At 39.7% G+C, this 17,185-nt stretch overlaps 1 protein-coding gene across 14 annotated transcripts in view; it reads right to left on the bottom strand.

Annotated features, from left to right (window-relative positions):
- Positions 1-1,272: 1,272 nt before the first annotated feature.
- LIMCH1 (LIM and calponin homology domains 1) overlaps positions 1,273-17,185 on the bottom strand; it is a 315,721-nt gene continuing 299,808 nt past the window's right edge. For 7 of the 14 annotated variants that reach the window (XM_045833958.1, XM_045833959.1, XM_045833960.1 and 4 more), the window contains 6 exons: positions 16,223-16,344; positions 15,832-15,955; positions 13,527-13,613; positions 11,864-11,972; positions 9,396-9,498; positions 1,273-4,144 (listed from right to left, as the gene is read on the bottom strand). In XM_045833958.1, coding sequence (XP_045689914.1) covers positions 4,119-4,144; positions 9,396-9,498; positions 11,864-11,972; positions 13,527-13,613; positions 15,832-15,955; positions 16,223-16,344 — 571 coding nt within the window. In that variant the 3' untranslated portion in view covers positions 1,273-4,118. The remainder of the gene's footprint in view (positions 4,145-9,395; positions 9,499-11,863; positions 11,973-13,526; positions 13,614-15,831; positions 15,956-16,222; positions 16,345-17,185) is intronic. The other 7 variants (XM_045833964.1, XM_045833965.1, XM_045833963.1 and 4 more) reach the window with 1 other exon arrangement.

Raw genomic sequence — 17,185 nt, 5'->3', positions numbered from 1 at the left:
AAAGCAAATATTTTGTGTGGCCATTTCTTGATACATTTGTCTAATGGAAGGACTCACAGCAGAGCGAGTGGTTAGTAGCTGATAGAAAAGCGAGGAGAAGGTTAAGCTATAGGTTGCAAACTGGTGGCCTGAGAATACAATTTGACCTGCAGTATATTTTGTGGAGTCTCACAGTTTTGACTGGTAGTATTGTGTCGGAAAATGTTCTAAATTGTTGTCAACATTTAAAAAGCTAGAGATTGCATATGAAGACCATTGGTGGAAGCCGAATTGTTGTTCTCTTCTTTAGAGAGAATCATTCTTTTTTGCTTGCTATTGTGCACGCCACTCTTAATATCTCCTGTGGCTCTCATTTGAAACTCCTAACTGGTCCCTCCAGTCATTTGAATTTGTAACTCCCGACTTAGATAATACCAGCAGATGAGGAGAGACCCTTCTGTGGTGTAGATGTGGGGCCCTAGGTCTTGAAGAAAGTAAATGGGAAGAAAGATAATTCAACATATCTGAAGTAAGGTGTTTTTCTTTTCATCAAGAAATTCTTTGTAGGTCACACGCTAGAATAACAATCTACTTTGTTTTGAAATGCAGTGTAGTTCAATGGACTTTCATTTAAATAACAATGGATGTATTAAACTACACTGGAAGCTACGAAAACTCCTTCCTGATGGACAAAGAATTCACTTTTCTCTGCAAACCACAGCAACTACTCACTGCCTACCAAACTTTGCAATAAGAAGCCAAATACTTGGTGGCAATTAGGATGTTGCCTCATAAAGCCACAAAAACTGCCAAGGAAGCACCACCTACACATTTGGGACAGAATGCCAGGAAAGATACAAGTATATTTCGGAAAGCTAACAGCGTCACAGGATGCCACTGTTTCACAACATTTATTCCCTGGGTCAAGGAGGGAGAGAAAGACCCTCAGCAAAACAAACTGCAGGTGTGCAGTGAGAGGGAGCCTGGGGCAGCGCCGGTAGGAGGCGGGCACGGCCACTTTAAGGGCTTGATTTGGTTTTCTCCAGCCAGCGTCGGAAGCCGACCATCATTTGGTTGTTCCAGATCATTTCCACTGGCATTTGCCTCATTATTGTGTGTCTCATCTCAAGGTGTTTGAATCCTTCAGTGGAAGGCAATTACTTCCTTCATGGCTCCTTGCCCTCACCTGACTATGTAACCCTGGACCTAAAGCTACAAAAGAGCGAGCTTGATTCTCTTCCCCAAGTCAGAAAACCTCCCTCCCCGCCCCCACAAAATCAATGGAATACAAAGTTGATTTGAGTATTTTATTTATAAATGTACATTTGCTATAAAAGCTGTTGCATTTTAGGCAACTTTTTATTTTCTTACTATTTTTCAGAGGCATTTTAGAATAAATATTTTAAATGAAGGTTAGTGTAACTGACATAGAACACTGGCCCACCGGAACAGCAACATCTTTTGGACGGACTCACACGGGAGGTGGATCATTTCAGTTCATTAGGTCTTACACTGTGTATCAATAACTATAATAGGTATTGCATTAATAACACTACATAGAAAGAATGAGAAAATGTCATGAAAGTTTGCGAGTGAAAAACAGAGTTCCCCATTTACTTGTAAGAAAGAGAAGGAACTAGCTTTTGGAGTATGAGAAAAAATCAGATATACTTCCTCAGGAACAATAAATCATTCACTTGCCTCATCTTTTTTTTTTTAAAGCAAACACATTTACATTGTAGCTCAACAGAGCAGAGCATTTTTTTTCCCTGGGATCTCAAAGATTATTTGAAAAGAAATAGATCATACTCATTATGCTGCATCGGAAAAAACAAGATCTAGTCTGCCATGTAACAGACTCCAAATGAAATATAAATCAAATATAAATAGAAACAGTTGGCAATTAGAATTTAGAAAATGTTGGAGATTATTCTGTGCTGGTGACTATAGTTCATTATGGGAAAGCATTTCGCAGTTGGAGAATGCGCTTTATTTTTCTTGACTCAATTCTAGCTTCAATACATGTACAATGAGTCTCTCTAAGAAATATGTATAAATGGGTTTGTGAAACCAGAAGAGAATGTGCAATATTCATATAATTCCTACATAACGGATGGAGTTCCACATGTAAAAAGTATTCCATAAAAATCGGTTATGAATGATCATATTGTACATGTTTTGTGCATTATTTCTGGTAAAGCACTCTGCTAATATCATGCAAAGTGTAAACATCACATTATCAAAATATTTAATAAAACATGCAGGTGGTTAACCAAAATATTGAACTTAATCTGTACATTTTCAAAACTTTTTCTTTTTAATTTTTTCTGTTTTTCTTTTTCTGTTTTGATTTTTTTCCCCCTGTAAAACAGTGAACACCTCCGTGAGTCTTGGGAACTTGGAGGTGACTTCGTCTCTCTTCAATGTACTGCATCCATAATTCATCACTGTGTGCAACAGCTTTGCATTTTCTAAGGCACAATTTTTAACGAAGGGATGTGTAAATTTCAGTCTGACAACAGCTCATCCAAATGACAAAATAGTCAAAACACCTCCAGTGGCTGAGGAAATTTCTGCACTTACATGGAACCCGCATGCAGAGAACCGTCTAGCATGTAAATAAATAATTGCTAGCCATACTCAATAAGACACAGAAAAAAATTATTGCTTACATAACAGAAAAACATCTACTTGATCTCCTTTTATGACTACATTAACCTATTAGGAGGATAGCCATAGTCTACATTCACAAAATGTCATCTTCACTTATTTGCCATCATTTTAAGGCAGAATAAATAGTTCTCCTTTCCCCAGTTTTAAAGAAACAGCCTGGAGATTTAAAACATGATGCTTTCCTTTCTCGATTCCTATCTTGGCTAGCTGAAACTCACCACACAGGGCAAGAAACAACCAGCTCTCCACAAGAGTTCCTCTCTCAAAATCTCCATGAGCAAGGTCCAGAATTCTTGATAGGAAAGAGAGTCGGTGACGTGGGAGAATGAGGAAGACCAGATATCCATTACAGTGGGCAGCACACATATGACCTGTAGGTTCTTGCTGGCCACACCCCAGTGGCTTATCACATCATATGTCATTTGGATTCTATTAGGATGAACTTAATGTTTTTGTTTAGACACCTGTGCTCAGGCCCTGATAGAGAACTTGCAGGCCAGGGTGAGCTGAGGTCCCACTTAATGGAGGACTGTTCTCGACGAGAGAGCTTCCTTCCGTGTGTCTTATGCAGAGTCTTGTATTGAATGTGGAGTCTGAAGAGAAGCAAGCAACAAAGTCCTCATGGCTAGCAACGGCCCACCACTCTTTTGAAGATCAAACTTCCTTATACGTTTTGGTAATAACTTTGGAAATGATGACTAAAATAGTTTCCTCTGTTTTTTTTTCCCTACCCTTGGGCAACATCCAGAGTGTAAGTCTGGCTGATATTGCAAGGGTTCTTTCTCTTCATTTGATGGGCCAGACTCTATCAATGGCATAACCTTCAAAGTATACAAAACCTAACACTAATGGTGCAATAATTTATTGGTATGACTTCTACCTCAAAAGGTAAGTAACACAAATGTTTCAGGATTACAGTATATATTATCAGATTAGTGTCTTTGCATTAAAAACAGTTATAGCTCAGAGCTATATGATGTGGTTTTTAGTTTCTGAAATGCATTAATTGTATGCTCCTGTCTTAAAAGACCATGTGTCTCAAATTGGCATGTCTTGCACTTTCTGCAGCTCAATTTTGTAAACACAAAGTATTTAATTCCTAGAAATACTAAAACAAAACAGGTTTATTGAATCATTTATCTCATTAAGTCCCAAAAGAAGAGAATAACACATTTTAAACTGTAAGTCTGTCTGACCGTACTAACACCTTCTTTTGAGCTAGTCAGAATCATTACAATTCAAGATTTTTTTGTATATACTGTGCAAATGCAAAAAAAAAAAAAAAACCAACAACCAGGAGAAACACAAACAATGTGCTATAAAAGAACAGATACCATTTTTTAGAATAGCCTTTCAGAAATTAGATGAATGCTGAGAAGCCCCTGAACTTGGAATTCTGTTAAACAATTGCCAGGAGACACTCTCAAGAAAGAAATGGTGGGTGGTCGGGAAGCCTGAAAGCCATGTCACAACGTCGTAGGCTGGCCAGCACCTGTGATGAAGAAATCAGAGCGACATTTGGTTGAAGTAGTCAATGCTTCTTACTTCAGATGTTTACAGGTTTCCCAAATTAGCTATGCCCTCTGTCTCTTCCCCCCAGGGAGGGAAACTTGTCCCACCCCACAGCTCAAAGCGTGGTGCCAGGAGACGCAGTACTGGCATTAACTGGAACTTGTCAGAAATACGGACTTCTGAGCTCCATCCCAGGACTTAACATGGAGCCCAGGTGACTCCCACACCCTGCAAAACTTGGTTGAAATCATCTGGACTTCACCCTACACCAAATGATCTCCATCAAGTTTTCTACCTTGTCTTCTTGGCAAATAAAAAGAAAATATTCTCTCTCCTCTCAGTTTCTTTAGGTTTTGGATTCTCTAAGGAGAAATGCATTGCAATAGGAGGAATTAGACAAATGACCTATAAACAGAATTGCCAGGTTTAGCAATTTAAAATGCAGAACACCCAATAAAATCTGAATTTCAGAGAAACAACAAAAACCATTTTTAGCATAAGTATCTGTCCCATATGATATTTGGGATATAGAAGTGCCAACTTCTAAACATACACTATTTGAAACACAGGCATACAAAAGAAATTCATTGCTGATCTGACATTGGAACTTAACAGGGCAGAACAGCATTGAACTGGGCATCTTGCCTTTAGCCAGCAACCCTACTGGGGAAGGATGGATCGGGTTCCGTATCTCCTGCTGACACCTTCACCAAGTGTCTCGTTTTAGGCACCAGAGCTCTAATGAGGCAGCAGCAACAGTGGGAAAGACCCCGGGGATTTCACGTTAAGTGCATTTCATGCGAGTGACTGACGGAGCAGACACAGAGACACCGCCGCCCGCACCCAGGCACAAATGGCACGAGTGGGACATGTGACGGCTCGACTCGTGACAGGTAATTTGTTTTGCACTTCCATTGCCATTTACATATGAGCGTAAAAACTGTTTACACTGCTTTTAGGAATTGCATTTTAATATGCTGTTATGCTATTTTTCCTCTGCAAGAGAAAATTTTCATTTAAATGTGACTAGTTACTTGAAGAAAATAGGATTATATATTCAGGTTTTATTATTCCACGAAATGAAATTATTTTGTTTCACTTAGAATGCTTATGATGTAAACCACCCCTCATATCCATCCATCTCCCCTCTTCTCAACTCAGATCAAAATCAAATAAAAAAAAAAGAAAAATGAGTTTTTGCTATTTCTTCCCATTCTGACTCTTTTATTGCATCTGGGGTATAGTCAACCAATTCCAGTGTATTTATACTTCTCTAAGTGAGAATTATCCCTTCCGTCTATTCATTCCTAACTAATGTTTTTTTCTGACGACACCAAGAATAAAAATGAACAGTATTTTCAGATGTGCTGGTCATTCTCCTCGTCATGTCATTTCTTAAAGTTTAGCCTAAAATGACATTAACATTTACCTGGGAAACTAATGTGAGAGAAGAGTTAGGAAAATTTGGAAAAAATAATTAGAGTTAAGGTGGTCATTATTACTCAATTTTCAAACATATTACGAAGCTATAATAATTGAAACTGTTTGACATTACTGTAAACAGGTTAATAACACATAAATATCCAGAAATAGACCCAAGTATATATACTTAGTTTATGAGAAAGCTAGCATTTCAAATTAGTGAGGAAAAAAGATTATTCAGTAAGTTATATTCACACAATGGGCTAACTGGGGGGGGGAAGAGGGACATCTGTCTAATTTCTTACACCAAAATATATTCCTGATGTCACAAATTTACATATGAAAAAGAAAACAAAACACATTTCTAGGATAAATCTCAGCTAAACATATGACCTTGGAGTAGTGAGAGTTTTTCTAAATAGAATGCGAAACACGGAATCCAGAAAAAAAAGATATGTTTAATTACTTAAATGAAAATCTTTTCTGTGGGAAAAAAATCGCAAGGTAGAAAGATGAATGGTAACTACAACAAGCAGAAAATACAAAATAAAATAAAAATTTCTGTCATTTACAAGAGACTCATATAAATCAAGTGCCAGTAGAACAATGGGCAAAGGATAAAGAGGTACAGTTTTTAATAGAAAAAGAAATATAAATGGTGCATAAACATAAAAAGATGTTCAAGCTCACTTATAATTAAAGACATACAGGTCAAAGCGATGAATTCCCTCCCCACCACCGCCACCTAGCAGAGTGCAAAAGTAAAAACCTGGCTGATATCCAGGGCTGACACGGGCGTGGAGGGAAAGAGGCTCTTGTGCACTTTGCAGGAAGAGCACACTTTTCTGGAAGACAGTTAGGCAGGTTGTCTGAAAATTTAGAAAGCACGTGCCTTTTAACTCAGCAGTCTCACTGCTCACAAGCTACCCTGTGGAAATGCTTTCAAATTTCATCAGGATGTATAAACAAGATGTTTGCTGGAGCATTTAAAAAATAGTATTAGAAAACTGGAAACACCTGAGGTGCCCATTCACAGAGTTTTAGTTTTAAAGTCCATAAGGTAGGATTGTATTGAGCTATTAAAAAACCATTGACACCCTGGCTGCTGTGGCTCAGTGGGTTGAGTGCCAGCCTGCCAACAAACCAACGGGTCACTGGTTCGATTCCCAGTCAGGGCACATGCCTGGGTTGTGGGCCAGGTCCCCAGTAGAGGGTGTGCGAGATGTAACCACACATTGATGATGTTTCTCTCCCTCTTTTTCTCCTTCCCCTCCCCTCTGTCTAAAAATAAATAAATAAATAAAATCTTAAAAAAAACATTGGCAAGAATGAGGAGAAAGAACATGTCAGATGGAAAAATTGCCAAGATATATGTCTAAGTTAAAGACAACAGCAACAAAAGCTAGGTACAGAAAACTGACTATGTGATTAGCTCTGTGAAGTAAAAACCAGCACGTGCATCTGTGTGCACGTGTGTGCGTATCTGCACTCACAGGCGTCCCGCCTCTCTCCCCAGGCCATGATCAGACAGTGGCTGCTTTTTTTTTTTAACTTTTAATTTGGTATCTTTCTGGACATTAAACTTTTCTAACCTTATATCACATGACTTTTACTTATTTATTCTTTTGAATGTCTATAGAGGTTATCTCAACAGAGAGAGAAGACTTTGCTTTCTTCTTAGAATCTTAATATTCTAAAAAAAATCCTAGTAAAATATTGCATTAAAATAGAAAATAAAGAAAAGAATCCCATCTTTGGTATCCTTCCAAATCACTTTCTTATTTTTCATCTTATGAGACTGGTACTGAAACTCCACGGTTCCTGTCTTCAGATTTGGAACTAAAAGCAGGTAGTGTCCCTTATGTTCATACACATAGGAAAAAAAATTTCTGGCCTACATCTGAAAAGTTAATTTCCAACAGAAATGACAATGAGTCATCCAACTTCTCAATTAAAATAAAAATCTGGATGAAAACAGGTTACTGTCCCCAGGGGTGGGTACACGTTTGTTCTCTGCTGGCATCCTTCAAGCACTTTAAGTTATGAAAGAAATTCGGATTTACAGCGCTCTTGAAGTCTGGCCCAACAGTCCTGCAACCTAATGGTGCCCTCTTCTGGTTCCAAGATTCATATTCAGGTGGACTGAGAAAAACTATACTTTATAGATTATAGAAAAAACCACTTTAAAAACTGGGGGGGAAAGGGTTTAGTTCTCACTTCTATTGTATTAAGACAAAACAAACAAAAATTCAGTTAAAATATAATTATTGCATATTATACATGTATATATGTATTTCTGTATGCATGGTATGTAAGTGGTATTCTATAACATATTTTATATATTTAATACACAGTATAAAAATCACATTATACATTTATACCATATACAATATACATATAGTATAAATATATGTTTATAGCATATGTTTATATATTATACATGCTATATATAATTATATGTGCTATATGCTATTTATATATTATAAATATATAAATTTATATTATATAAATATATATTGTAAATATACAAATATATACTATATTATATAAATATATACTATATTATATATAACAGCTAATATAAACATATAAATGTAAATACTATAAAAATATAATATATAATATACATAGTCCAGTTAGATGGTACCAGCTCTACGTTGGAACTGTTCTGACCTCAAGTCAAGTGTTTATCATAGGTCAGAATCACCTGGGCTTGATTAAATTTTATTTCACGTAATTTTATAAAAAATGCATATATTTCTCAGAATATACTAAATCTATATCTATAAAAGAACTTAATTCCATTTTTTTACTCTTAAAGTCTTTAATCTTACAGATTTAGAGATTCATGTGAAAATATCACTGCATTGACCTGGAGAAGAAATAAAACATTCTTGAATTTCAAATACCATCTCTTCATTCCTTCCCTCCCTCCCTGCTGGCCTTTTCAAAGAAAGTCTCTGACTGAGGGATTTGCACAGAGGAGTCTCTTGCCTAGGCCACCTACCAGAAGGACTCATTTATGCTGGAAAATGAGGCAGGATGCAGAGGCTTGGCCACTGGCTCTTTACACATTTTCTAAGCAGAGGCTGGGCAACAGCACCCCCTGGTGCCGCCACAACCAAAACGAACCTTCTGTGGCAGGACAGCCAGAGAACAAGGTCATAGGGCAGGCTACTCAAGGGAGCTTCCAGGCAGCACGTGTTTTGAAAGCTCTGACTATGTGCTAAGGTATTTTTGGACAGGGGCAGGGATTCACAAAGAAGCAGAACCCATCATTTAGACTCTCAAGAAACTTTCAATTTAGCTGGGAGTAAAGATATATTATGTCATGAAACTCCTGAATGCTGAGCATGAAGATAAATGAGGAGCTGGTGCTTGATTTGATGAACAAGGGAGAGCCATTCTTTATGCTTAGCTCCCCCACCGGCCAAATGGTGCCGGTCTCCTAAGGATACACCTCCACAAGTGACTAACAGTGTTTTACAGAGCTTCTATCTGCCTTCTGTCTCACCCAAATCTCCACGGTGAGCTCAGGCAAAGCCTCAAACTTGGCATACACTTTTTATCCGGTGGTGTGCGAATGAACTTCTAGATGAAAAGAAGTTGGCCACACCCAAGCAGTAACTTCCAATAACAAACAAGTGCTACCTAAAGGGTTATTTCATTATCGCTTCCTCCTGTAGATGCTAATAAATCTTTCCCTCGGGGTAGGAGTGTCAACCGGTGGGCAGAAATAACTGAATTCCTCCAGTGGGTCCTACGAAAGGCATGAGGCCACACACACTCATCTCCAGCCCAGTACTCACTTCTGGATCGCATGTAGCAATCATTACAATTTAGGAGACCGTTGCGAATCCGAACATCAGTCCCGCTCACTGCGTCTCCCAGCTGTCCTTTACAAATTCCACACTAAAGAGGAGAAAGAACAGAAGTTATAAGGTGCATAAGGAATTTCTCTACAATGCGTAGTTACCGTTTTCATGAGTAGCACAATAATCTCTTAGACAGCCTCTACATTTGAGCACCTACTGTGTGTTAGATGCTGCCCGAAGAACTGACCTACAGCAACAATATCCTTTTAGCATTTTATAGTGACTCCTTGCATTTTGCAGAGAAAGACTGTTTCAGAGAGCTTAGCTGAGTTGCCCAGGGTTGTAAAACTGCTGAGTGGTGTTGGATTAATCCCAGAGCCTGTGCTATTAACCTCTATCACAAGCTGTTTCTATGTCAATATGGAAAACCATTTTATTTTGTATTGTTATTTTTAATGAAATTTATTGGGGTGACCTTGTTCAGTAAAATTATGTAAGTTGCAAGTGTACAATGTGTTCACCACCCAAAGTCAAATCTCTTTCCATCACCGTATATTTGACCTAAGTACCATTTTAAATAGTCAAATGCTAGTGGTTGTAAATAAACACTTAGCCAACAGATTATCAATTAAAGCTTCCCCGTGACTAATCATTAAATGCTTTCCAGCATTTCTAAGCAACTCAGCGTAGCTAAGTTCAGGTCAGAATTACTAGGAAATAGCTAGCTATCCACCTTATCTTTCCACATTAAAGGCAGTGGCACCCAGAGTCACAAATCTGCTGAGAATGGAGCAGCTTTCAGCCAAGTCAGCTTGTGTGCAGGACACTGTAGGACATACTGCGCTGGGGGTGCCCGAGAACGTGGCAGTGGGGTTGGTTCTGGTGCCAGCCTCTTGCCGGGAGATCAAGGCTCAGCTCAGGAGTAGAGGGCGGGCCTCAGACTCATGCTTTAAGGTCACCTGGGACAGAGGGAGGCGTCATCCCAGCTATGTTACAAGTTGCATCTACATCACAAACGTAGGGGATAAACCTAGGAGGTGACGTATCTTAAAGCATCAGGTCAGCTCCAGAAAGTGAATGACTAGAGAGAACAAAGGCCTTGGCAGCTTAGAAAGCAGGTTTTCTATCCCCTGAGAATCAGCAAGTACCCTTTGCCACCTTGATTATTTTGAACTCTGGTAAAGTTTTGGAGAACTAACTATGGTGTTGGAACATATTATCTTGGCATAATCATGACATTTTAAAAAGTACATTCCTTGAGCTTCAAAATACTCCTAGACCATTTAAGACAAGCAGTATCTTCATTAATTTTCCAATGAGAACATTGATAAGTTGAATTTCATTAAGTCTCCACATTGTGTTTTGTCCATGATAAGCTTTGCTTCCCAGTGATTGCTGATACTATTAAGTAAATACTTTTGGGACCACTTCACTTGCTTTCCCTGAGCCTACAGATAAAGTGGGAGTTATTTTAACCTATGCAAGTGTACTTTATAGCTGAGGAGACTACCAACAAGAAAGAGAACAAAATTCAAGAAGGACTCTTGCATGAAAGAAATGACTCTTACTCAGAGCTGGAGGGTTTAGTTTCAAAAAATATATATTAATTTGAAACATGTTCATGAGCCAAAAAAAGAAGTTGGGAAATGCTGAAAGATGCTAACTTATACATTTTATAATAAATCAGTTATAACTGGTTAGCTTACCTAAGTATGAGCAGGAAATCTGGGACTAGAATCTACATCTCATCATTTTCAGTTTATTCATTTATTTGTTTACCTAAAAATGTTTATAGACACCATCTGCCAGGTGCAGAAGACATTGTGGGGAGCCAGACACACATGGTTCCTGCCCTTATGGAGTGGACAGTTTATATGAGAGGAGTTGATAATTGAAATGATTCAACAGTGAGTGATATGGACCATGAAAGGCTCTACGAGGACCTATCACAAAGGCAAGTGGCTTGGTCTGGGTGAACAGGGTGGCTTCTCAGAGGAAGTGATATTTAATTTGGGATCACAGACATTCATTTGGAGACCTACAACTTTGCAACTAGCTATAACCACACTTAAGTGACAGAAAAACCTTCAACATTAAGTCACAAGAGTTGGAGACACAGCAAAGATATTACATGCCAAATAAATCCACATAACCCTAAAAGAAGTCTCATTGTCTTCCCAGGGTAGCATTCTCAGCTTCCCGCTGCAGTCGACACTCTGCTTTAGCAACGGAACCTGGTTTGCGAAGGTACATTGCACAAACCTGTTTTGCTTCTTCTAACCTGACATCCCAGAGGGATGCATGATCGCTGAGTTTCATTGTGAAGGATGAATTCCACACACACGTCTGTAGGGGGTACCTCACGAACAAAGGCCATCGTGATTTCCAGGAGGTACTTCCCAGCATAGAACGATGCCAAATGACATTAGGACATGGTACTTAGAAGAGAGATGAATACATACCCTAAAGCACTGGATGTGAAAATAGAGATTGAGGGTCTCGATGATCATCGCAGCTCCTTTCCCCAAAGGAAGCCCACAGGAAGAGCACAGCTTCTTCCCGCTGATAGACCTGCATAGAAAGCCATAGGTAATAATAAAGTATTCCATTTAGAATAGTTGGTTAAATACATAAATATGTAGCTTCATGCAAAAAAAAAGAAAAACATGGATTTTAAAAATATCTATATCATGAGTGGAATGACAATTACTGAACTGATGAGCAGAAATGAAGCACTAGACATAACTTGCAAACACGTGCTAGACTAAATGCAATAGGCCTCCACCGCGGTACAGAATTTGGTGTGCGTGCATACGTGTGTTTGCATTATTTGTTACAAGAGTTTGTGTTGTGGTTTATTCAACCACAGTGATCAAATGCCTTGAAATGATGCAATGTATTTATCATGTTTACAGAAGTCCTAAAAGATAATGAAGTTTAGCTTTACTGAGGTTTCTAAGTTGCTTTAAAATTTTCTATAATTGATTCATTGGCCCACTAGGGAATTTCTTTGACCTATTTAGAAAAAGAAATCTTTTTTTGTTTAAAAATAGAGGGGCAATTATGATACAGTCCAACAGGTCCCAGGTAGATATGGGATCGAATCCCTGCTTTTTCACCCAGTTCTGTGATTTGGTGTAAAGAACCCACTTTGGGTTTCCCTTCCACCTTCAGAATGAGAGGGCTGGAGTAGATGATCTCTACTGCCTCTGCCAGCGTGGACACTCTGTGACTCTATAATCTGGGCACCCGACAGACATCCTCTTTGAGTTGTAAGCCCCTGTGGGCACGGGCTGCATGCATCCCATGTCTGTTCCCCGGTGCACGGTACCCACTGAGGGACTAGCACCAAACCCAGCAGCCCGACACCGGTGAGGGCACAAGAGGGCTGTCCAAGAAGGCAGCTCTCCCGAAATTCAGGTCAAACTGCACTGACGCCCGTTGTCTCTTGGAATTACTCAAGAAATGTGAAAATATGCAATATCATTCAGAAGCCAATGGGGCAGAGAGGGACAGCAGAAATAGAAAGGAAGATAAAAGAAAAGAGGAAGAGTTGCCCTAGGCAAACCCTATTTATTAGGATTTCCCTCTCATCCAGTAGTTAAACAAAATTTCTAAATCAAAGAAAATGGAGTACTCAGTAATTGGTCTCCCCAGTGAATGGGAATTCAGGCAGCATTTAAGAATATCATGGGGCTCAATTAATGTCCAGCAGCAATTCTCAGAGATTTTGAGCAGGGGAAAGGAAGGAGGCAGTTTTGTTGCTCAGCCCCCGCCTGGTTCTCTGTTAAGAGCCATCAGCCTGGAAGGACTGAGCCATCTTGGAAGGAAAGGCGCCGACTGAGGAGCCCAGCAATTGTCTGGTGGATTTTATTATTAGATTGCAGATTCCACACAATATAATTAAAGGCCTAGGGCCACAGCCATGCCAACGCCACACACTTGGCTTCTTCGGTCGTGGGCTGCAGACAGATGGGGAGTGTGTTCTTTCCTCCTGCCTGTGTGTGTGTTGAAAGAGCCTTGATGGACAAGCCCCTCAAAATCATTTGGCAAGCACTAATCCAGTTACAATTATGCTTGGCAGGCTCTCTTCAAAATAGAGCCACCCCAGAAAGGCTTGCTGACCTCTTGTACCTGTTTGGTGACTGGCCAGGAGGGGTGGGAGGACAGGGGGACAAATGTCCTGCCTGGAAGTTGTCTTGAGGGCTTTTCCTGTAACATGGTAAAGGAGCCAAAAATTATGACAAGGAAAGAGAAGCTCAATCCTACAAGAAAAGACATTTTAGATAAGAAAATAAAAAACTTCATCCTAGAGGTAATTTTTCTATGAAGGACAAAAAACAGTAATTCCGTCCAGCCAAGATTATACATGCATTGGCCGCACAAGATCAAAACCAGGCTGACACCATTGAACAGAAAAGACAGAATATTTTTCTCATCTTCATTTGTGCCAGGTTCTCGGCTGATTTAAAATTGCATGCTGAGTTAGATATAAAAATTATAGACCAGGTGAGGGGGGAGAGATGAGTAGGGATATAGTGAAAAGCTCGTACAGAGAGCCCAGAGATAAAAGATGGAACTCAGAGAGGTGTTTTTCAGTGAAGTGGCTTCCAGCCCTGTCAATAAATGCATTTCAAGAACATGTGATTGGGTGGGGGCGGCGTTCAAAACATTCAATGACAGCTGTGTCATGTGCACCTCCAAAGCACAATAGTCTCAGCCGGAAGCTAACGGGATGGTTTTACAGGGGCTGTTGGTTGCTCAAGCCCTGCCTGTGATTAAGCTGTCAGTTCCAGGATCTTGCTTATTGAAGGCATTTTCATTTGTAAAGAAAGGGACAGAACTCAGGGTACAGAAAGGGACAGAAAAAGCAAGGGTAAGAGAAATGCCAACACAGGAGTTGAACAGTGCATCTGTCTTGTGATTGCTTTCAGAATAAGTCCCTGAGACCCTGCCCACCCAAAACTCCCTCCTCAGGCAGAGCTTGTTTTCTCCAAAATACCACATTTTCATGTAATATGCTAAAATATAAATAACGTTGCCAGAAAAAAAGGTCAAAAATCACTTCCATGTGATTTCAGCTTTATTGATTCTGCGTGTCATCTAGGCAAATAGAAACCAAGTTGGGTAGACATAAGAGAAAAGGGGGAAATGGTTCTGATGTTGTGTTTTTAAAAATGGAACAGGGTAAAAAGATGAACTTATAAAGCAAGCTGTTATCATCATCATCTCCATCATTGTCATTGTCACTGCCATCCCCTGGACTATAGAGTCCTTATTAGTTCCCAGGTACAAAACCTCACAGGCAGGCATTATTATTATTATTTCCACTTGACGCCTGAGGAAACTGAAGCAGAGAAAGATTAATTAACGTGCTCAAAGCCCCGTGCAGGCAAGTGGCTGAATGAAAACTTGAATCCAGGTGGCCCAGCTCCAGGTGGAGTGACGGAAGAATAATGAGCATTATGTTTTTAAAACGGATTACAAGGAACGTCTAGTTCAAATATGACCTTATCGTGGAACTGCAGGTTCACTTTGAATTCCTCCACCACTTAACCAGTCAAGCACTCTGCACAAGTTATTCAATTTCCCTGAGCCTCAATTTGCTCACCTGAAAAATGAGAACGTAACCCAACTGGAGTTATTTGGAGAGTTCAGTGAGTTAATTTATGAAAAGAAGAGATGAGATATGTAAATCCCTCAACACAGTGCCTGTTCTATTGAAATGTTTCAAAAATGTTAGGAACTATCATTACTGTAAGAAGATACAAATCTTACAAAATTAGAATACAGCCCAGGGTAGCTACTTAAAGAGAAGGATAATGAGAGAAAACCATTTTTCCTTGAAAAAATATTTGTCAATAGATTCTGAGACAATTTAACTCACTTAAATAAATAAATTGCTAATACAGCGTGCCTACAAATTCTTTCCAATGTTTAATTTATGGGTTAAAAACATCACTTTGCCTCTCTCAAATTGATAAATTCAGAATGCATAATTACTTGCCTGGAGACTGTCCTAAATTTCCATGAATATTTCTCACCTTGTCAGTGAGAGTCAATGGAGAGAAGGCACAAAATGCTGCTAACATCTCGCCATCGCATGCTTTTTCATTTTCCCCCTTCTTAGCCAATACATTTTTTAAAAGGTTTTGTTTATTTATTTATTTTTAGAGAGAGGTGAAGGGAGGAATTGAGAGAGGGACAGAAACATTCATGTAAGAGGGAAACATCAGTTGACTGCCTCTTATTCACGCCCCGACCAGGGACTGAACCTGCAACCTGGGCATGTGCCCTGAACAGGAATCAAACTGTCCACCTTTTGCTTTGCAGGACAATGCTCCAACCAACTGAGCCATACTGGTCAGGGCAGTAAATACATTAAAAAAAAAGAAAGAAAGAAATTCCACGTCCATCTTTGGTTACTCACTTCCGCCTTTCATTTGGTGACTCAATCTGATGGTTAATGCTTTTGTCCAATGGGAGGGTTTTTGGCTTCACATCTTCTACAGCGTTCATGGGTGGGTTTGATACCTGCTGATTCCGGGATGGATCTGAGGCCAGATAAGGAACATAAATTCAGTACCCAGTTACGCCACTTTTGCTTAGTAAGACGCCTCTCTGTAAAGTGCTAATGCCTGCTGAGGTCTCAAGATGATTCTAGGGGGTCTGAGCACTTGGTGGTGGGAGTGGATTCCTGGTGCTATTTCATATGAGCTAGAAGAGAAGCTTGCAGCCAAGAGAAATCATATGTGTCTAGACAGTAAGAGGGGCTGTCTTATAACAATTTGGACATCAGGGTTGGTCTTCTCCATCCTTACCCTGAGCTAGCTGTGGGTTCGCCCCACAGTGTGGGGCCTCAGCTTCTGTAACCAGCTGGTCATCCTGATGGGTTCCTTTGGATATGGGGTTCTCTGAATCAGTCCAGGCCCCTTGAGTAAGGCTGTTAAAATAAATAAGTATATTTCAGAACAGAGATGAAAACAACTGAACCGAAATTACCGATCCTATTCCTTAGGGTATGGAAGTACCAATTTCAATATGAAAAAAATAAATGGGGCTAACTACATGCTTATCTATCCTTTTTATTTTAAACTAGGTTTAAATACTCTGAACTGCTACTCATTTTTACTATCCAACAATTTAACAAGCTTACAAAACCTTCATATCTGATGTCCCTCACACCCCCCTGTCCACAAAGCAATTCATTCTAATAATTTCAAGGGATGCCTGAGCTAACTGCTGCCTTCTTCCAGATCTTCACCAGAGGACTTTCTAGGGCAATCATTTGGGCTGCATGGGACTTTGGCAGCCTGTGGAAATCTACTAGCCTTTCAGTAGCTTCTGTGTGCCAAGCTACAAGGAGAGGTGCAAGAGATTTTTTTAAAGTTTCTGGAGACAACAGGGAATGTCTGGAGAACTGGTGAAAATGTACATGAAATGCTTATTAGTGGTACTCAAACATTCCTGGTGGGTGGCTTTCATTTCATAAAACTGGAAGTCCCTTTAAACAGTGTTCACTGGAAACAGGTGTGCTCTTCCAAGGGCTCTGAAGACTCTGGACGTGGGCCCCAAGCCCCTACACCCTACGACTCAACCAGTCTTCTAGCTGTTGAGCATAGGAGGATTCCCACCAGAAGAGCTCAGCTCTTGGCCAACCCTTCACTTGACCAATCTTTGAAAATCAGGATGGTTTGTGTGTTGTATAAGCATGCACATTTATCAATATCTACCTGTGATCTCAGAGTCCCAGAGGCAAACATCCATCTCACAAAGAACATGCT

Source organism: Phyllostomus hastatus, unplaced genomic scaffold, assembly GCF_019186645.2.
Source record: "Phyllostomus hastatus isolate PE091 unplaced genomic scaffold, TTU_PhHast_1.1 phas_contig_196, whole genome shotgun sequence".
NCBI classification, from domain to species: domain Eukaryota; kingdom Metazoa; phylum Chordata; class Mammalia; order Chiroptera; family Phyllostomidae; genus Phyllostomus; species Phyllostomus hastatus.
Note: the sequence above shows the minus strand (reverse complement) of the source record. Positions and strands in the feature narration are given on the sequence as shown.